Source organism: Hemiscyllium ocellatum, chromosome 12 (genome assembly GCF_020745735.1).
Source record: "Hemiscyllium ocellatum isolate sHemOce1 chromosome 12, sHemOce1.pat.X.cur, whole genome shotgun sequence".
NCBI classification, from domain to species: Eukaryota; Metazoa; Chordata; class Chondrichthyes; order Orectolobiformes; family Hemiscylliidae; genus Hemiscyllium; species Hemiscyllium ocellatum.
The window spans coordinates 11,408,681-11,430,898 of NC_083412.1; the positions used below are offsets into that span (position 1 = coordinate 11,408,681).

Genomic DNA, 22,218 nt, shown 5'->3' on the forward strand with positions numbered 1-22,218 from the left:
AACTTTACCAGAATGGTGCCAGGGGTTAGAAGCTTCAATGAGAGTGTCCTAGAGCTTTTACAGTGCGGAAGGTGTCCCTTCGGCCCATCATGCCCACAATGATCATCAACTATACTAACCTTGGTTTCCAGCACTTGGCCCATAACCTTGTGTGCTGTGCTGTTTTAAGTATTCGTATAAATATTTGTAAATGTCTTTAGGGTTCCTATCTTCACCACCCTTTTCAGGCGGTGAGTTCCAGATACCCACCACCCTCTGCATGACAAAATGTTTCTTCAATTTCTCTCTCGCCCTCCTGCTCCTTCCCTCTAACCTGTGCGCCTGGTTATTGACCTGTCTCTATTAAGGGGAAATGTTACTCCCAATCTACCCTAGCTAGACAGCTTTTGAACTCTGTACAGCTGAATCAGGTCTGCCCCAGCCTTCTCTGCTCTAAGGAAAACAATCACAGTCTGACTAATCTCTCTTCAGAGCTGAATCACTCATGCCAGGCCCTACTGCCTTCAATGATGACATCAAGGTCAAAGCCAAAGGCTCTGCAATCTCCTCCCTGGCTTCCCAGAGAATCCGAGGATAAATCCCATCTGGCCCGGGGTATTTATCTATTTTCACACTTTCCTGAATTGCTAACACCTCCTCTTTGTGAACGTCAATCCGGTCTAGTCTAATAGCCTGCATCTTCGTATTCTCCTTGACAACATTGTCTTTTTCCTGTGTGAATACTTACCAAAGATATTCATTTAGTGCCTCTCCTATCTCTTCAGACTCCACACACAGCTTCCCACTCCTGTCCTTGACTGGCCCTAATCTTCCTCTAGTCGTTCACTTATTCCTGACATACCTATAGAATGCTTTAGGATTTGCTTCATCCTATCTGCCAAAGACGTCTCACGTCTCCTTCTGGCTCGTCTTAGCTCTCTCTTTAGGTCCTTCCTGGCTAACGTGTAACTCTCGAGCTACCTAACTGAGCCTTCATATCTCATCTTCACATCAGCTGCCTTCCACTCGACAAGGGATTTAACTTTAGTAAACCACGGCTCCCTCGCTCGACCTCATCCTCCCTGCCTGACTGGTACATACCTATCAAGGGCACACAGTAGCTGTTCCTTGAATAAGCTCCACATTTCAATTGTGCCCATCCCCTGCAGTTTCCTTCCCCATCCTATGCATCCTAAGTCTTGCCTAATTGCATTATAATTGCCTTTTCCCCAGCTATAACTCTTGCCCTGTGGTATATACCTATCCCTTTCCAACATTAAAGTAAACATAACCGAGTTGTGGTCACTATCACCAAAGTGCTCACCTACCTCCAAATCTAACACCTGGCCTGGTTCATTACCCAGTACTGAATCTAATGTGGCCTCGCCTCTTGGGCCTGTCTACATAATGTTACAGGAAACCCTCCTGCACACATTGGACAAAAACTGACCCATCCAAAGTACTCGAACTATAGCATTTCCAGTCAATATCTGGAAAGCTAAAGCCCCCCAAAACAACTACCCTGTCACTTTTGCTCATATCCAGAATCATTTTTGCTATCCTTTCCTGTGCATCTCTGGATCTATTCGGAGGCCTATAGAAAATTCCCAACAAGGTGATCCCTCCTTTCCTGTTTTCTACCTCAGTAGATGAATCCTCATCAAACGTCCTTTCTGTCACCGTAACACTGTCCTTAAATAACAGTGCCACATCTCCACCTCTTTTACATCTCCACCACTTTCCCTGACTGTACTGTAACATCTAAACCCCAGAACTGCAACAGTCATTCTTGTCCCAGTTCCATCCGCGTATCCGCTGACCTTGGGCTTCAGATGGTAGTGGGTTTGGAATAATCTGTCTGTTGATCTTTGGTGAACAAGATAAACTGAGTTCCCATCTCCCCTCTCTGGGGAAAATATCCTGTAGCAGAAATTTGAGGAGGAAATGGGGGAATCCTCTGACCGTATCAGCTCTCGTTTATCTTCCAATCAACGTTACTAAAGCCGACTGTGTGTCACTCACTGCTTGTGGAAGCGTCCTGTGTGCAAATTGATCGTTGCTGTTTCCTCCATTGTGTCATTGTAGGCGGCACGGTGGCTAACACTGCTGCCTCACAGCGCCAGAGACCCGGATTCAAATCCTGCCTCGGGTGACTGACTGTGTGGAGTTTGCACATTCTCCCCGTGTCTGCGTGGGTTTCCTCCCACAGTCCAAAGATGTGTGGGTCAGGTGAATTGGCCATGCTAAATTGCTCGTAGTGTTAGGTAAATGGGTAAATGTAGGAGAATGGGTGGGTCGGTGTGGACTTGTTGGGCCGAAGGGCCTGTTTCCACACTGTAAGTAATCTAATCTACTTTCAAAGTACATCATTGGCTCTGAAGCACTTTTGAGGTGGTGAATGCTCTCTCTCTCTCTCGCCCAAACCCCCACCCCCCACCATGTCTTTTGTGCAAGGTTTGTGAAGGTTTATAGCTCAGGTTGAGGTTTAGGGTGTAGGTTTGCTCACTGAGCTGTAGGTTTGATATCCAGACGTTTCATTACCTGGCTAGGTAACATCATCAGTGGCAACCTCCAAGTGAAGCGAAGCTGTTGTCTTCTACTTTCTATTTATATCTTTCTCCTGGATGGGGTTCCTGGGGTTTGTGGTGATGTCATTTCCTGTTCGTTTTCTGAGGGGTTGATAGATGGTATCTAGATCTATGTGTTTGTTTATGGCGTTGTGGTTGGAGTGCCAGGCCTCTAGGAATTCTCTGGCATGCCTTTGCTAAGCCTGTTCCCAGGATAGATGTGTTGTCCCAGTCGAAATGGTGGTTTTTTTCATCTGTGTGGGGCTACGAGGGAGAGAGGGTCGTGTCTTTTTGTGGCTAGCTGGTGTTCGTGTATCCTGGTGGCTAACTTTCTTCCTGTTTGTCCTACGTAGTGTTTGTGGCAGTCCTTGCATGGAATTTTGTAGATGACGTTGGTTTTGTCCACGGGTTGTACTGGGTCTTTTAAGTTTGTTAGGTTTTGTTTGAGAGTGTTGGTGGGTTTTGTGCTTCTAGGATTCTGAGGGGTCTTAGTAATCTGGCTGTCATTTCTGAAACTTCTTTGATGTATGGTAAGGTGGTTCGGGTTTCTGGCTGTGTTTGGTCTGCTTGTCGTGGTTTGATCTTGAGGAATCTGCGGACTGTATTTTTTGAGTATCCGTTCTTCTTGAATACGTTGTATCGGTGGTTCTCCTCTGATTTTCCGAAGTCCGTCAGTGCTGCAGTGTGTGGTGGCTCGTTGGAATAGTGTTCTGATACAGCTTCGTTTGTGTGTGTTGGGATGGTTGCTGGTGTAGTTAAGTATTTGGTCAGTGTTTGTCGGTATTTTGTATACGCAGGTTTGTAATTCTCCGTTGTCCGTTCTTTCGACTGTGACGTCCAGGAATGCGAGTTTGTTTTTTTGTCCAAACTGACAGCCAAGTTTTTGTCAATGACTTGACACTTCAGTGGTAGATGAGATCTGTGTGTGGGCACTGGGGGGGTACTCTGCGAATGCCCTCGTGAGGAATGGCCAATAATTGTTGAGCTTGCCAGCCATTTCCATGTGCAGTGACTGTAGAGTTTTGCAATTAATGGCTGGTCACCTCACTGGATGCTTGTAACTGATAATGAGAATGCATTTGGGATGTGTATGTGAGGGCGACCAAATGCCGTGAGGGTCAGGACCTGTAGTGCAACAAGTCTGGCTCTCTTGCACGGTGGGAAACAGCCAATCAGCTGCCAGTCACGCCCGGGATGACCACCTGCATTTGAATAGCACCCTTGGGCACAGAGGAACCCTTCCACTGAGGTGTTTACATTTCCGATGGGAAAGGTGGTGTCAGTGGGGCAGGGGAAGGGATCTGAGGGAGGGTCGCTGGGCCTGAAATGTTGACTCTGATTTCTCTCCACAGATCCTGCCAGATCTGAGCTTTTCCAGCAACTTTGGTTTTTGTCAGGGAGGTGGGGGAGGTTCCTGGGACTCGTTTGGAGGCTATAGCATGGTGGAGGAGTCTGCAGTGTCAACACAGACCCTGGGGAGTTGCAAACTCAACATTTTCTCTTGGGGGAAACACAATACCGATAGACTCTGGCACCTATTAATTATGGGATTCCTCACATTCTTTCCAACACAGCCAAAGAGTTCTCTTGAAGACGAGCAGACGGGGTTAGGTAAACATGTGGTTTTCTGTCTCTCACTCTGGGACAGAGCCGTTAGCAGACAGCTCGCAAGCAGTGCAGCCCCCTCTCTCTCTCTCTCTCTGTCTCATTTCCGCACTGGGATTGAGTTCCCCTCATTGGAAGGAAATTCTTCACTCTCAAATCCTGTGACAGAGGGAAGAGGAGGGCGGGAGACGTTTTGAGAGGATTTTAAGGGAGGGGGGTCCTCCCTCAAGTGACGGTGAGGAAGAGGCGTGTGTTGGAGGCCGGCCTGCTCCAGACTAACTTCCCAGACTGAAAGTGCCTGGAGGTAACAGCAGACAGTCTGGCCAGACCCCTGTGGCAGGCGCATTGTGAAGGTCAGTGGTTTTAGACAGTTAGAAGGACTCTCACTCAGGTCTGTGCTTGGCTCAGATTTAATTGAGTGCTGTGAGTGTAATGCACAGATTTCTGCTCTGAAAGTTTTGTGGCAGACAGAATTCCTTGCTACGGGAGAGGTGTGTGTGTGGAAGGGGAGAGAGGGTTCAAATCCTGCTGAGAAGAGGGTGGCAACTTCTGTTGGGACACAGCGCTTCAGACTAAGTTTCCTTTCCAGCAGTCTTGTCTCCTGGTGATTCAGACCGAGTGCTGTTGCTGCTGACGCACTGTGTCAGGATTTTGCCTGCTCTTGTTTGTCTGTCCGACTGGGGGGAATGACGTTAAGAAACAGGAGACCTCTCTCCGGCTGGAAGGAGGTGTCAGCAGCATTCCCGAGGCTTTTCAAAACACCGGCCAGCCCCAGCCTCAGACCCCAAGCAGGGGCTGGAGTGGGAGAAAGGATGTAGATTGTAACAGGCTCCCAGTAATTTGGTTCAGTGATGGCTAAGGATCAGACCAACAGAGTCAGGACTTAAGAGTCCCATCCTCTGACCGTGTGCAGAGAGGTGGTGGAGATTGGTCTGTCCTCACTGCTCAAGAGAGAGTGTGTGTAAATGTGACTGCCCTGGGCACCGGGGTGATTGACTGGGAGGGGCTACATCTCTCTGGAAAGTGCCGTGCTGTTTGTTACTCTGAGCTAATGGGTCAGACTGAGGTTCCAGCTCTCAGGCCCAGGACCACAGTGAGCGGAACGGTGGCACAGTGCCTCACAGCGCCTGAGACCCGGGTTCAATTCCCGCCTCAGGCGACTGACTGTGTGGAGTTTGCACGTTCTCCCCGTGTCTGCGTGGGTTTCCTCCGGGTGCTCCGGTTTCCTCCCACAGACCAAAGATGTGCGGGTCAGGTGAATTGGCCATGCTAAATTGCCTATAGTGTTAGGTAAGGGGTAAATGTAGGGGTATGGGTGGGTTGCGCTTCGGCGGGTCGGTGTGGACTTGTTGGGCCGAAGGGCCTGTTTCCACACTGTATGTAATCTAATCTAATCTAAGTGTAGTCTTGGTGGCAGCTCGGCACAGGCTCTGGTATTCTGTAACCGGGCACAACTTGGACACCCCCACCCAGGACCCTGACCCTAGCCAGATCCCATCTCCAGCTGGCCTCCCCTTCTCCACCCAGGATCCCCTAGCCCCTCTGCTCCTCTTCAATAAGGATTCCACTCTCCACCTGGGCCCCCTCCCCCTAGTCCCTCTGCTCCTCTCCACCCGGGACCCCCTCCCCCTAGTCCCTCTGTTCCTCTCTCCCCAGGACCCCCTCCCTAGTCCCTCTGCTCCTCTCCACCCGGGACCCCCTCCCCCTAGTCCCTCTGTTCCTCTCTCCCCAGGACCCCCTCCCTAGTCCCTCTGCTCCTCTTTACCCGGACCCCCGCCCTCTAGTCCCTCTGCTCCTCTCCACCCAGGACCCCCTCCCCCTAGTCCCTCTGCTCTTCCCCACCCGGAACACCCTCCCCCTAATCCCTCTGCTCCTCTCCACCCAGGCCCCCCCTCCCCAAGTCCCTCTGCTCCTCTTCACCCAGGCCCCCCTCCCCTAGTCCCTCTGCTCCTCTTCACCAAGGATCCTTCTCTCTACCCAGCACTCCCTCCTTATAGGACCTTTCCCCCCCCTCTCCACCCAGGAAGTCCTCCCCATCTCCGTCCAGGATCCATCTTCCCCTCTCCAAATTGCCTCACCCAACCCTCCCCCCCCTCCAGGATTCCCCTATTCCACCCAAGCCCCCTTCCCTCCACCCGGGTCATCCTATCCACCTCACCACCCATGACCTCCGTGCCCCACTACCCCTCTCCACCCAGGACTCCTCCTCACCTCTTTTATTTTAACGCCCTATGGATAAAAATGTCATCCCCACCCCTGAACTTCTCTTTGCTTGCCCACTACCTAGTCTTCACAGGTAGTATAGAGTCATGGACTCATACAATACAGCACAGAAACAAGTCCTTTGGTCTATCCAGTATGTGCTGACCATAATCCCAAACTAAAGTATTCCCACCTGCCTGTGCTTGGCCCATATCTCTCCGAGTATTTCTCTCCTATTCATATATTTCTCCAAATGTCATTTTAAACATTGGACCTGAATCACATTCACCACATCCTCTAGAAGTTCATTCCACATGCAAGCTCCATTCTGTTAAAAAAAATTGTCTAATCTTTTAAAAATCTTTCTCCTCTCGGTCTTGAAATTCCCAACCCTAGGGAAAAGGCACCAGCCACTCACCTTATCTAGGCGCCTCATGCTTTTATAAACTTCCTACGCTCCAGTGAAAAAGGCCCCAGACTGTCCAGCCTCTCCTTCATTACTCAAACCCTCCAGTCCTGGCAACATCCTGGTAAATCTTTTCTGTACCTTCTTCAGCTTAATAATGTCTCCCCTATAACAGGGGTGTCCAGAAATGGGTACAGTACTCCAGAAGAGGCCTCACCAGTGTCCTGTACAACCTCAATCCATAGTCAAAGGTCTGAACAATGAAAGCAAGTGTGTTAAACACCTTCTTAACACTCTGTCTACATGTGACGCAAACTTCAAAGAATAGTGTAACTGAACATAGGCCTCTCTGTTGTACAGCACTACCCGAGGGCTGACTTCTAACTGTACGAGTCCTGCCCTTAATTGTGTTGATGGGGAAAGTGTGAGGGAAGCACTGGAATAAAACATTACTTTTTTGGGAGGTGGCTGTGTGCACATTGACGGCCATGTTTGTGTAATTACATCAGTGGTTCCTGTTCTTCCTCCTGACCTTCATTGTTTTTTTCCCTGTTCTCTCTCCCGTTGTCATGGGCAGTTTCTTTGCAGAGGCTTTTGTCAATCGCTTAGGCCCGTTCCCTTTTTGTAGGAGGGTGAGCACGTGACCCAGTGGGAACAGTCCTCCCCCTTGGGCCTTGGTCTGAAGGGTCTCTTCAGATTGCTGGGTGTTACAGATTCATGAACACTATGTGAGAGATAGCCAATGGCAAGTCTGTGCAGCCTTCCCATATAACTGCAAATGCCTTGTGTAGCACAATCCACAACCCCCCTCCAATACAAATAAAAACGCAGAAACCAGGAATATTAGGAGGCCATTCAGTCCTTCAAGCCTGTTCCGTCTTTTAATTTCCTGGCCGATCCTTGGTTTCAATACCATGTTCTCATCAATATGCGTTGATGCCTTTAAAATCTAAAACTGCATTTATCTATCTCTTAAATATATTCATTGTCTTGGCCTCCGCATCTTTTCTGTGGTTGAGAATCTCGCAGGTTCCTCATTTCAGTGCTAAATGATCCTGAGACTCCCCAGCTAGGGTAAAAGATGTTCGCTGTTTTTAAATGAAGTCCACATCATCCATAGAATTGTCAAATCCCGACAGTACTAAAGAGGCCGTTGGGCACATCAGGTCTGCACTGACCATCTGAAGAGCATCTGACCCAGACCCAGCCCTCCACCCTGTTCTGTAACCCCACATTAACCATGGCTAACCCACCTTGCCTGCACATCCTTGGACAATATTTGGAATGGTTAAATTTAGCTGTTCGGTCCGTGTCCGTCCTTTGCAGAGCAATCCCGTCGGTCCCATTGTCCTACTCTCCCCATACCCCTGTAGGGTTATTGAACTCCAGATGCTGTCCAATTTCCTTTTAAAGCCATTTGTTGTCACTGCTTCCATCACCCTCGTGGGGGGTATTGAGTTCCCGGGTCGTTCACCCTGGCTGCATGAACAAAGTCTTTACTCACAAACCCTCCTGTATCTCTTGCCAAAGGCCTGAAAGGGGAGGCGATGGTTTAGTGGTAATGTCACTGGACTAGTAATCAGATACCCAGGTTCATGTTCTGGGGATGTGGGGGCTCTGAATCCCACCATGGCAGATGGTGAGATTTGAATTGAATAAAAATGAGCAATAGTCCTGCATCCTCCCCTGACTAGCCTGATAGTCCGCACTGTCAATTCTTGTTCTAAAAAGTAAACCAGCCAGTTCGTGAACACCCATTAGAGAAAGGGAAATTTGCCATTCTTACCTGTTCTGGCCTACATATGACTCCAGACTGACAGCAAGGTAATTAGCTCTTGACTGTCCTCTGGGAAATTAAGGATGGGTAATAAATGCTGGTCTGGCCAGAGACTGTGAATGAAGTTTTTAAAAAAAATGTCTTCCCTAGTCCTTGTATCATCAGTTAGTGGGAACAGTTTTCTTGTGTCTACCTATCCCAATCTGTTGTCATATTTTACCCGCCTGTTAAATCTCTCAATCTTCTTCGCTCTAAGAAAAAAAAACTAGCTAACTTCATCAAACTCACGTTGTCAGTAAATTCGCTCATCCCCTGAACAGCTCTGGTAAATCTCCTCTGCATCCTCCCCTGACGCCCTGCCTGAGGTGTGATGACCAGAACTCTCTGTGGTATGGCCAGACCAGGCTGGAAATGCAGGAGATGGTAGGCAACCTGGTTGAGAAACTCGGTTAAAATCTTTGAGGTGCTTCCATTTCCTAAGGGTTGACATTTTGAGATTGTCAGCCCAGATCATTCCGAAAGCTGTTTAGTCAGAGCAGCCTAGGTACACAAACACAATCTAATGTTATCTTCATATTCTAAACCTCAGTCAGATCACCCCTGAACCTGGTAAGTACACTTCTTTAAGTTACGCTGTCCCACTCTGACTCTATCTAAGACATCTTAGATTAGATTCCCTACAGTATGGAAACAGGCCCTTCGGCCCAACACGCCCACACCAACCCTCCGAAGAGTAACCCACCCCTACGTTTACCCCCGACTAAAATATCTAACACTATGAGCAATTTAGCCTGGCCAATTCAACTGGCCTGCACATCTTTGAATTGTAGGAGGAAATAGGAGCACCTGGAAACATGCAGACATGGGGAGAATGTGCAAACTCCACACAGACAGTTGCCCGAGGCTGGAATCAAACCTGGGTCTCTGGCGCTGTGAGGCAGCAGGGCTAATCACTGAGGCACTGTGTTGTCCCAAATGTTAATATGCTGACCCAACTTAGTGATCTTTCTGAGACTCTGGTGTCTCTCCCCCCTCATCCCCTCCCGCCCCCACCCCCCCCTCCCACGCCCATTAAATGTGAGGAGACGAGAACTGGATTCTTGTGTCTTTACAAATGGAGACCTTGGCCATATTATTGGAAGAAGAAAGGACTAGCTTTCCAAAATACTTCACAGCCAGTGAGGCACTTCACAAATGTGGTCAGTGTACCGTGGGAGACATGGCAGCCAGTTTGTGCACAGTCTCACAAGCAGCAGTACGCTCAGTGATCAACGGCCCAGGTGTCTGTGAGTTAACTGTTGGGGTTGCTGCACATTTTGGGGTGTGGAGACACTGATACTGTTGTTCACAGGGGTCTCCCAGAGGTTCACCAGGAGTTTGCCTGTGGGCTTGCCTTTCCCAAAAGTAGCTAACAAAGTGGTCAGCACCTCAAACAGGCAAACTAACGGCTGGGCTGAAACCTGTTTCTGGCAATGCGCACTGCACTGGATTTTATTTCACCCTCTGGAATGTTTTGAGGGATAAATATTGATCAGCGCACTGGGGGAGGGCAGACCATGAGAACATCTCTTCCCACCTTTCCACAGTGTTCATTGAATCTTTAACTTCACACTGACTGAATCGAAGGTCATTTTTATTGTTCTTGTGTGGACTCGATCTCAGATAAGGGCCACTTTCCGTTTAACTCTGGGGTTGAGTTAGTATGGTGTGCCAATTTCAACAAGATGCTTTCTCACCTCCCCCTCCCACTCCAAGGACTGCACATTCTCAAATGCAAAACCGATTTACACAGTCAGAATGATTGACTGCATAAAGTAACCCATTTGACCCATTGAGTTTAAGCTTGCTCTCCATGGAACAATTCAGTCAGTCACACTGACCTGCAAAGTTATTTTTTTAAGCGCCCTTCTAATTTTGTTTTCAAATCATTCATCATTGCTGCTTATGTGCTCACCCCTCTTAGTTCTAGATTCCCCAGCCGAGGGAACAGCCTTTTGGCATCCCCCCGAATACAGTTGCTGAGACTCTTGTGTGTTCAGTACGACCATTCTTCGAAACTCGAGAGTGTAAGTCCATTCTCCTCCCATTTCTCCTTGTAAAACAGTCGTGGCGTTCCACGAATCAGTCCGGTGGATTTTCATTCCATCCCTTCGAGGGTATGTATATCATTCCTGAGACGTGGGGACAACATCTGCATTCGGTATCCCATGTGTGGTCTCACCCCAACCCTGTATATTTGTGAAAAGGCTCCACTCCAATCCCATTACAATACAAACCAACGTGGCATTTTCCGTCTGCATTGCTTACTGTAACTGCATGTTAGTTTTGTGATTTGTGTGCGAGCGTCTTCGTGCCCTTCTTGCAGTTTGCATTCCCCCCCCCGTGTCATCAGCAAAATTGGGTGTAATGCACCAAGTACCTTCATCAGACTCCAAAATACAGATTGTAAATAGCTCAAGCCCCAGCACCAATGCCCATTACACTCCATTACTTAAAGGCTGTCTGTTTTAAAGGCTCAGTGGTTAGCACTGCTGCCTCACAGCGCCAAGGACCCACGTTCGACGTTCACCTCGGGCGACTGTCTGTGTTGAGTTTGCACATTCTCCCCGTGTCTGTGTGGGTTTCCTCCCACAGTCCAAAGATGTGCAGGTCAGGTGAATTGCCCATAGTGTTAGGTGTATTCGTCGAGGGTAAATATAGGGTAGGGGAATGGGTTTGTGTGGGTTACTATTCGGAGGGTCTGTGTGGACTTGTTGGGCCAAAGGGCCTGTTTCCACACTATGGGGAATCTAATCTCTACATTCAGACTTGGGCTGACAAGTGGCAAGTAACACTTGCACTAATGTCAGGCATTGATCATCTACAACAAGAGAAAATCAAACTGCCTCCCCTTCACATTCAATGTCAAGAGGGTGGTGGCCAGCTGGAAGGTTGGAACTGGGATAAGGAGTGGGGAGGGGAAGTGAGGAAACTGGTGAAATCCACATTGATGCCGTTTGGTCGGAGGGTCCCAAGGCCTGGCCCTCGTTGGCCTTCAGATGGTGGTCATGAGGTGCCTTCCTGAACCACTGCAATCCATGCACTATAGGTTCATCCACAATGTCTTAGAGGGAGGGCATTCTAGGATTTTGCCAGAGTGACACTGAAAGAATGGTGACATGTTTCCAATTCAGAATGGTGAGTGGCTTTGAGGGAATTTGCAGGTGATGCCGTTCTCATGTATCTGCTGCCACTGTCCTTCTAGTTGGAAGTGGTTGTGTTTGGAAGGTGCTGTCTCAGGACTTTTCGCAAATTGGTGCAGTGCATTTTGTAGATGGTACACCCTGCTGCTATTTAGTGCGATTGGTGGAGGCTGAGGATGCTTGAGGATGTGGTGATGACCTAGTGGGTTGCTTTGTCCTGTATGATGTTGAGTGTTGTTGAAACTGCACTCATGTAGCTAAGTGGAGAGTATTCCATCACACTCCTTCCTTGTGCCTTGTAGCTGATGGACAGCTATGGGGAGACGGAATTATGTTCTGTAGTATTCCTAGCCTATGACCTGCTCTTGTAGCCACTGTGTTTATATTGGCAGGTCTAGTTGAGTTTCTGGTCAATAGTAGCTCCCAGAATGTTAATAGTGGGCAGTAATTGAGTACCAGCTTTAACTTTGTGATGAAGATTTTAGAGGTGACCAGCATTTTATTTCTCAGTAAGGGGCACGAGTCTTTGGAACTCTGTTTCTCAAAAGGCAGTTGGAGCAGAGCCTCGGTGTATATTTAAAGCAGAAGTATTAAGATTCTTGAACACATCAGAAAGGTTATCAAGGATGATTTGGGCTTTGCTCTCAACAGGTTATCGTTACTCGATACATGATACAGGAAAAGCACAGCAGGTCAGGCAGCATCCGAGGAGCAGGAGAATCAACGTTTCGGGCATAAGCCCTTCATCAGGATTGACTCATTCAGGGCTTATGCCTGAAATGTTGATTCTCCTGCTCCTCGGATGCTGCCTGACCTGCTGTGCTTTTCCAGCACCACGTTCTCGACTCTGATCTCCAGCATCTCACTTTCTCCTAGTTGATACTTATGTTATCCCCCACAACATAAGGAACAGAGTGTGGATAATATGGTATTGAAAGATCCAACAGCAGTTTATTGCACCTCATTCATATCACATTCACAGGCACATCAGAGTCAGGGCTAACGTTAAGCTGTTAAGTTACACAGAGTGGCATGTCATGCTTCAAGTGATCCTGAGGTAAGATGGAAACAGAGACCATCAGACCCTAAAGTCACATGATGTGATGCAGTGATGATGTCACGAGGGTGTCTCTTAAAGGTATACTGATTATGAGACATAACACAAGAGGGGTGGGTGGAAGGTAAGAATGTAGAGTAATCAGAACAGCCATGACCAGTGGAGCAGCGTCAAGGAGCAGAGAGTCAGTTCCTGTTCCTAATTTGTATGATTAATGGATAATCTGTCTGTAGATGCAGCAATTTCTTGAACTGGCAGGCAGCGTTCCCTCAGATTTTCTCAGTGGCTGTGCAGCCATCCAGAGCCCTTGAGTGCAGGCAGTTTGTTGAGCAGAACACTGGAGTGGCTGTCTGTGCATGCAGCTCGTAAGGAACGTTGCAGACTGCGAGTATGAGTGGCCATTTCCACCAAGAAAATGGCAGAGAGACACTAATTGCCCAGCAACTTGGGGTAATTTATCACAGTGCCCATCACAACCTCCTGCCTGGGTTGTATGTGGGTATTAGCAATAGCCATTGGGCTGACAGTCATTCTGGTAGCAAACTCTGCACTGGTGTTTCTGAGGCCTAGTCAGCATTATGAGTGGAGAGTTACAGGAGGGAATCATTCCAGGGCTGCATTTGGAATGTTTTCCTTTTGTTTCTGACCAAATATGGCGATGAATAGGATTCCACGATTCCTAACTATTGCTTGGGAGAGTGTGTGGGTAAGGAAATGTCCTCGGAATCTGGCTGCCTCGTTTCAGTGGGTTTTGTAAAGATCGTGGAAGATGGTATTGCAAAACCCCAAAGTTAAAAAAGCCCCGGCCTTTAAAAAGGAATGTTGGCGAACAGAAGCCACGAGTGAACATCTGGCACGTTGAGAGAAGGCGGAATGCTTTCCAGATGTCTCAAGCTCACAAACAACAAGCGCACAGATTCTGCGACTGAGCTTCGACAAAGCAGGAATTGCCTCTTCCCCCCCTCCCCTCCCCCCCCCCCCCCCGGTATTTTAGGAGATCTGTCTGACAGGACCCTGGGAGTTAATTGGATAAAGAAGGTAAACATGATGGTGTACCGTGAGACTGTAGGAGGATGTTGGGCGGGGGAAGGGTACAAAGGCAGCATCCCCCCAAGCTGTAGGCCGCCACACTTGGCTGCTGCTACTCTGCCTGCTGGGCCTAGTCAGAATTCCCAGTCTGTTCCCAGAAATGTTAACACTGAAGGCTTACCTCCCTGTCCACTGCCATGAGCACCTTTACCTGTGGCCTGTCATGACTAGGAGGGCTGATACTAGACTAGACTTACAGTGTGGAAACAGGCCCTTCGGCCCAACAAGTCCACACCGACCCGCCGAAGCGCAACCCACCCATACGTATACCCCTTACCTAACACTACAGGCAATTTAGCATGGCCAATTCACCTGACCCGCACATCTTTGGACTGTGGGAGGAAACCGGAGCACCCGGAGGAAACCCACGCAGACATGGGGAGAATGTGCAAACTCCACACAGTCAGTCGCCTGAGGCGGGAATTGAACCCAGGTCCCTGGCGCTGTGAGGCAGCAGTGCTAACCACTGTGCCACCGTGCTGCCCTACGTTGACAGGAATTGGGTAGTTTACAGTGAGGAAATGAGAGACCTTTGTGAACCTGATGTACCTTCTGTTACTTGGCCCTGGGGCTGGGTGCTAGACTTATAGTCGAGACGAGGGCGGGGGATTCCTGGCAACAGGAAGGTATTCCCAATTTAGCTCTCATCAAAGTCTAGCTGCTCCTTCGAAAATGTGTCACAAGAGGAGGCCGTTCAACCCCTCAAGCCTGTTACATAGGGACAGGAGGAGGTCATCCATCCTTTTGGGTTAGTTACACGGGAGCAGCCCCTTTAGATCTGTTAGATAGGAAAAAGGAGGAGAATATTCAGCTCCCAGTACCCATAACGTCGGATGGAAATATGACACTCGGGTTATTTAGGAACAGGAGGAAGCCATTCAGGCCTTGAACCTGTTAAATCAGGAGAGCAGGCGGCCATTCCCTGCTTTGAGCCCATTAGATAGGCTGTAAAGGAGGTGAAAGTGAGGATTGCAGATTAGAGTTGAGAGTGTGGTGCTGGAAAAACACAGCCAGACAGGCAGCATCCGAGGAGCAGGATAATCGATGTTTCGGGCAAAATGCCCTTCGTCAGGAGTGAATCATTCATTCATGCTGAAGGGCTTTTGCCCGAAACGTCGATTTTCCTGCTCCTTGGATGCTGCCTGACCTGCTGTGCTTTTCCAGCACCACACTCTAGGCTTTAGAGGAGGATATTCAATCAAGTGTTACAAAGGAAAAGGCCATTCGGCCCAGTGAGTCTGTTCTGCCGTTCTATCAATCATATCTCAACTTCAAAACGTGAAAGTAATCCGAGACGTGGATTGAATGGATAGTTGGAATCTTTTTTTCCCCCAAGGGTAGAAATGTCAATTCTTCAGGGACACAGGTTTAAGGTAAAAGGGGAAAGTTTAAAGGAGATGGAAGAGAAGTTTTTTAAATAGATTACTAAGTGCCTGGAATATGCTACCAGAGGAAGTGGTAGAAGCAGATACAATGGCAACATTTAAAAGCTACCTTGACAGATACATGAATAAGTTGAGAATAGAGGAATTTGGACCAGGTAGAGGTAAAAAGTGTTTACTTCAGAAAGGTGTTGTGATGATGTAGGCTTGGTGGGCCATAGGGGCTGTTCCTGTACTGTTGTACTGTGCTTTAGTTTTTGTTCATTTACCCTCCATATTGTTTTGAGACCATACCTCCCAAAAATCTCCGTCTTCAAAGTATGAGTATCTGTAACTCCGGGCAGAGCGTGTCTGCTCTCCGCTATCCAGGGAGTGAAGCAGTGCCTCCTGACGTCAACTCAAACAGCCTGGCTTCTGCCCTCGTGTCCTGAAACTGTCCATCTCCATCTAGCCCAACCACTCCTACAGCCACCTTCCACCCTCTCAATCGGTTTGCCCGTGAACTCTGTGAACACGGCCAGTTCCAAGAACGTAACCCTGTTGGCCGTGATGTCATTTTGATTCTTCCTGCTGCATTGTGCCGAGTTTTGTATGGCCAGCCCCCAGGATACTGCATGGCACCCTATGCAGGGTCCCCAGTGTGATCCAATTAGAGATTTGGCAAGGAGTAATAGAACATCTGGTCCATTGCTTTGTAGTGCCCCCCCCCCCCCCGATATAAAAGTCAGAGTTCCATGAGTCTCAGTAATAATTTGATAGCCTGCAATGATTTCTGGCTGTGGACCCCTCCATTTCGAACACCACTTGAAGGAGCATATCAAGGGTGCTGAATGAACTCTGGATAGTGGTGTCTACCACCGAGAGTGGCTTGGCAACAGCCCCATTGATTGAGCTTTTTAATCATTCATTCATGCGATGTGGGTGTCATTGGCTGACCAGCACTTACTGCCCATTCCCAGTTGCCTTTGAGATGGTGGTGGTGCATTGCCTCCTTGAATTGGGGGTGAGGGGGGGATGGTGATGGAGGTGGAGATGAATTTACCAGAATGAGTTCTACAAATGAGTGATTTTTTTAAATGATAAGGTTCAATTTAGAGAAGATGGGGTTGTTCCCCTTAGAGCAGGGGATGTGAGGAGAGATTTGATTGAGATCGAGGCGATTGTAGCTGAAAATGGGTTGCTGGTTAAAACACAGCAGGTCAGGCAGCATCCAAGGAACAGGAAATCCGACGTTTCGGGCCAGAGCCCTTCCTGATGAAGGGCTCTGGCCCGAAACGTCGAATTTCCTGTTCCTTGGATGCTGCCTGACCTGCTGTGCTTTAACCAGCAACACATTTTCAGCTACAATCTCCAGCATCTGCAGACCTCACTTTTTAATCAAGGAGATCGTGACCTGTACTGATAAAATAGATAAAGAATGGCTTTTCTCGTTAACTGATGATACAAGGTCTAGGGGGGGAAACAGATTTAGGGTTTTGATTGTAATGATCCCAGCTGATGGTCTGACTGGATAAGTCAGATCCCAGACAGGAGCCTGACTTGATAGATCATATTTTGATTTGATTTTTTGTTTTATCAAAGAGGTCTCTCACATAAGTTCACAATGTGGCAGAATTTGCTTTAACAACAACATGGACATTTTATGACAAAAGGGAGTTTGAAAAAAAAATAGAACAATCCAAACTCTATGCTTACCATACAACTTCAAATAATTTATTTTCAAAGTGCCGCTGGCTTCGTGCTGTGCACTCTGATCCGAGCAGGCTCAGAGCAAGTTGTTGCTTGTCACATCCTTACCCAGGACGAGTCACCAAACTGGAAGAAGGAGCTCCCAAACTGATTGATTGATTGATTGATAACCCATTTTCTGGCTTCATTTACTCCAGGTTGCATTCTGTGCTTGGGTCAGTCAAACTACTTCCGGTTCAACCATCCCATCGAAGCCAGACGGATCAAAAACATGAAGCCCGACAACGAGATCTTAATCTCCTCACCCAGCTTCATGCCAGGTAAGAGGAGAAAGTGGGGACTGCAGATGCTGGAGATCAGAGCTGAAAAATGCGTTGCCGGAAAAGCGCAGCGGGTCAAAGCTGGAAAATCGCACCATTCCTGAAGAAGGGCTCATACCCGAAGCGTCGACTCTCCTGCTCCTTGGATGCTGCCTGACCTGCTGCGCTTTTCCAGCAACACATTTTCAGCTTCATGCCAGGTAAGAGGCAGGTCAAGGATACGAGGCTCAGGTCATGGTTATCTCTGCCAAACCCCATAGGGGGCAGTGGTGGGCTGCGTGGTCCATCAAAGTGCAAGGGAATGTTTGGAGATGCTGAGCATGCACTGTTCCAGTTCTCTCTCTGATTTTCAAATGATTTTAATCTACCTCTTTGCAGTAGATTCCAGAGCCCAGTTCCCAATTCCACCGTTACAACCCACATCTGCAGCATTCTTCATCAGCTCAGTGTTTTTTTTTAAAAAAAGCTTAGCGAAGGAGTTTTGCTCACTGAGATACCTGTTTATCTTTGAGAAACTGAGAGCCATTCCTGCTGTCGTTAGCTAGTCTTAAATATCAACACTCCCCCCAAAGCTCCTGGATAGTTTCCTAAAGCTTTTTGCTGTCGGCTTTTTGACCTAAGCTTCAACGCAGTGGCACGGGGCAGAACACGGTGGCTCAGTGGTTAGCACTGCTGCCTCACAGCACCAGGGTACCAGGTTCGATTCCAGCCTTGGGTGACTGTCTGTGTGAAGTTTGCATGTCCCCCCTGTGGTTTCCTCCCACAGTCACAAAGATGTGCATTGTGTTAGGGGCATTAGTCAGAGGGATACAGGTCTGGGTGGGTCACTCTTTGGAGGGTTGGTTTGGGCTGGAGGGCCTTTTTCTGCACTGTTGGGAATCTAATCTTAATACACAGCGAAAGTACACAATTTAAAGCCATTTCAAAGAGCCAAGATAGCTGTGATGGTTTTGCAATCAGATTCACCTCCCTGTTTTGGCTCTGCTTTCAGTACAAAAAACATGGAGGTTAGTAAGGAAAATTGCTTTCCTGTGATTGGATAGTTAGTAACTAGAGGAGACAGACTTAAGAGAATTGGCAAAACAGTTAGAGAGGAGATGCGATTTTTTTTAACACCAAGATCAGCGTGTTTGACTTGCAGACACAATACATTTCAGTGGGTTTTGACATATAATTGAAAGAGCAGTTTGTCAGGGGTGCAGGGGGAAAACAAGCCTGCTCACTCCTCAGTGTCACAGGTCCTTGACTGACCCCAAACCTCTCCAGTCATCCTCTGCTCTTGTACATCGTTGTCATTCCAATCTTGCTCACAAACTCTGGGGCCACGTGACAATTCTTGAACCTTCGAATGGGGTCAGAGTGGGAAAATTGTTAATCAGTGCATGGTCAGTTTTTTTGTAACATGGAAGGGACCCATTATCCCTTAATTGTCCGCGTTGAACTGAAGAGGTACCTTTTCATTCTTAATTTTGTGTGTAGCTTTTCCAATGTGCAATTTTAAATGTTGATGTTTTGCATCTGTCTCCCCACCCCTAAGTCATTGTTCTGAAAACAAACCTGACCCCTTGCCAACCCTCCTAAAGCTCCCATGGCTCCTCTCTGGGGGTGGTGGAGCACATTGCACCCAAACACCCCCTCCCTGTACCAACCCATGTACTCATACAGCTTCCCTCACAGCCCCAACTACTACCACCCCATCACCTCCATTGCACTCCCCTCCCACTCCCCTCACCTATCCAACCCACACCTACCCTTCCCCTGTCCTCCAGCCCCTCCCGCGTCCTCAATGCCCACCCCTGAGAACTTCAAGCCCCTCCTGCGTCCTCCACCCCTTCCTTTGTCCTCCAACCCCCATTCCCTGTCCTGCATTACTCCCCCATTCCCTTTCATCCACTCCTCCCTCCCCCTTCATCCAGCCCCATCCCCCATCCCCTGTCCTCTGCTTACACTCACCATCCCATATGGACTCTCTGTCACCCACCTCCCCTCGCTCTCACCCCCCTCCCATTTCCCCTCGCACTCACCTTCCTCCCCTCCCCTCCACTAGCACACACCCCACCCCACCTTCTCACTCTCACCCCCCTCCTGGTCACCCCCACATCCTCCACCCCCACCCCCTCAAGTGTCCCCCAGCCCTCATCCCCTTCCTCCACCCCACCATCTCGTGTCCATCATCAGCCCATCCCCCTGTCCCCTGCCCTCCACCACACCCATCCCTCCATCACCGACCACACCCTACCTCCTCCCAGTCCAGTACCTCCCCCCCCCCACACACACACACACACAATATTTGGACATCTGAGAAAGGCGCACCCCAAAAATCTGCTCCTAATACAATTAATATTCTGTTTCGGTGACAGATTTTCCCAGTGCCAGGGAACGCCATGCATTGGCACAGAGCCCACCCTCCAGACTATTGGGATTTGAACGCATTTGCCGTGGTAACTGGGAGGACAACGCCCCTCACGAGTCGCTCAGCCTGACGACGATGACCCGCGTCGTGCCGTACTCGGAGGGCCAGACCAGGGGCTCCTCTGAGGAGCTAAACGCCGACGGGGGGCGATTCACGGCCAGAACCACCAGCAGCCGCCTTGCCATGTCTCCTCCATACCCACCGTACTCACCCATTTCGACGGACTGGCCGTCCGGCGGTGCCTTCCAGCGGTTTTTCCCTTCCAGGTCGCCGATGAACTCAGCCGGTTCTCCGCCTCCCCCGCACAGCCCCCCGTCACCAACGGTTTGCTCCCTTTACTCTGAGTCCTACCGGGGTGGGATGGGGTCGAGGCGGAGGAGGCAGCCGGAGTTGTGGAACGGATCGCGGTCTCCCGGCTTCGGTTGCGGGGAAAGCCTCTCCCGGCGGGCCGCGTGGGACGACTTGACGTTATCGGCGGGAAGTGCCCGGTTTGGCGGTGGGCTCCTGCGTGCCGCCACCGCGGCTGACCGCGGGAAGGAGTCTGCCAGCGTGCCGTCGAGCCCCCGGCTGGCCCGGAGGCTCTACCTGTCCTGTAGCCCTGTCGATTCCTACGCCACCGGCCGCGAGAGGGTTGCCGTCGGCGACGGGGCTCTTGGGTATGGCCCTCGGGTGAGGGAGAGCTCTGGGACCTCTCTCCGGCTCACCGGGGTGCACAGCCGCTCCCTGCCCAAGCTGCACCGGGCCGGGGACTGCCAACTGACCCCCTTCACGTCCATCCAACAGGCCCGGGCCGCCACGGATGAATCCAGGGAATTGGCTCCAAAGTATTTCCCTTTACCTATGAAGGAATCTTTTTACTCCCAGTCCGGCCAAACCAGTATCGCCGCTGAAGGACTGGAAGAGCACCGTGCTTCAGGGAGCCCAAGGGTGGCTCAAAAGATGGCCCTGGCTTCGCCCCATTCCCCTCCAGGCCAGGCGTCGGACAGTCCCTTCGACACCCCTGGAAGGAAGGAGCTCCAGAACGGGGGGAGTGCCTTCCCTCTCGAGAGCCTCGACCCATCCCTCAGGGGCTGGGGCAGTCCGCCAGGGGGCGATGCAGGGAAGCCAGTGGTCTCAGTGCCTGGCCTGCGATCGGTGTCGCCCCCTGCCTTTCGCCGGCGCGCCAACAGCATCAGCTCGATCGGGGGCAACGAGGAGGAGCTCCTAGATTACCACCAACAGCAGAAGGAGGAGAGGCTCCGGGAACAGGAAATGGAACGTCTGGTGAGTGCACGGTCCCAGAGGAGATTTACCTGGGCACCACAAATGAGAAATTGCCGTCGAGACTCAGCAGGTCTGGCAGCATCTGTGGAAAGAACGCAGGGCCATTGGACCCAAAACCTGAACTTTTGTTTCTGCCTCCACAGATGCGTCTGAGATCTGCTGAGTGTCTCCAGCGATTCTTGTTTTTGTTTTGGTTCTCCATCATTCTCCATTTCTTTTGAGATTGACTTGGGCTTTGGCTTCAGTAACTCTGCTGATGGTCCACTGAGAGTTTGGGAATCACTGATATCTCCAGCTGTTCCCACTTTCCAGAGAGCAGTGGAAAGTGCAGGAACTTTGGGGTCCTGAGCTCTGAGGCAGCAATGACTGTGCCAGTTTGGATAGACAAAGTCCCTTCATATGCTTCTCTAGCTGGAGTTTTATTCCAATTTGCACTTCGTAAAATTCCAAAATACACTGATTACTTGTTCACTCTCCATCCAGGAAAGTTTTCCTCCAATTATCCCTTAATTCACATAACCATTACCTCTTCCCTAATTCCATTTAGTTCATGTATCCCTCCCAGATTGTATTAGATGATGTAACTCATTTTCATTTCTACAAGTAAATTAGTTTGGAAAACAAGAATTAAAAAATGACAAAAATGCTTATATATCTTGTTATATTTATGTACATCAGAGTTCCAAGCATCTTTTTCCAGTATTTCTTCTAGTTTTTTCCCTTCCTCATCCTCAGCTGTTGGATGGCTGATAGTGGCTATCCACTCATTTCAACGTAGAGACGACTTCATTCTCCAGAATCTACTTTAAAATTGCAATATCGATCCTCAGTCTCTCTTCAGTCAAGTGAATGCTATTGTAAAGTGGCTTATTTTGATAAAGCACTCGATGGGTGTTGCTACTGAACCCTGCTTTAAAATTTCTCCCGATATTTTCCCTGAGAAATATACCATTTCTACTGCCTCACCGAGAGTGAGAATTTCTGCTGCTAAGATATTTTTTACTATCATTCTGATCATTTTAGCTAAAGGGCATCATTTACATTACATTATCCTCAAGTTCTAAAGGTATCTATAAGTCTAAGCCCTCACTCAGTGCATTTTGATAAATAAACAACTTGCATCAATCTGGTGAACAACAATAAGAAATCCACCACTTTTCAATATAACTGATTCTCTCGCCATTGTAATTTTTTTTCTCTCTCTGTCTTTCCTAGCCTGTCTCAGCCTCTCTATCTCGCTCAACCTCTCTATCTGAAGCACAGCGTGGTGGGGTTTCTGGGGCCTGA

At 49.1% G+C, this 22,218-nt stretch overlaps 1 protein-coding gene across 11 annotated transcripts in view; it reads left to right on the top strand.

The window, feature by feature from the left end:
• phldb2b (pleckstrin homology-like domain, family B, member 2b) overlaps nt 1–22,218 on the top strand; it is a 261,470-nt gene that overhangs the window by 60,288 nt on the left and 178,964 nt on the right. For 10 of the 11 annotated variants that reach the window (XM_060833320.1, XM_060833318.1, XM_060833319.1 and 7 more), the window contains 2 exons: nt 17,133–17,255; nt 19,616–20,931. In XM_060833320.1, the coding sequence (XP_060689303.1) occupies nt 17,133–17,255; nt 19,616–20,931 (1,439 nt within the window). Of the gene's footprint in view, nt 1–4,405; nt 4,505–17,132; nt 17,256–19,615; nt 20,932–22,218 lie in introns of those variants that run through there. The other variant, XM_060833323.1, reaches the window with a different exon arrangement.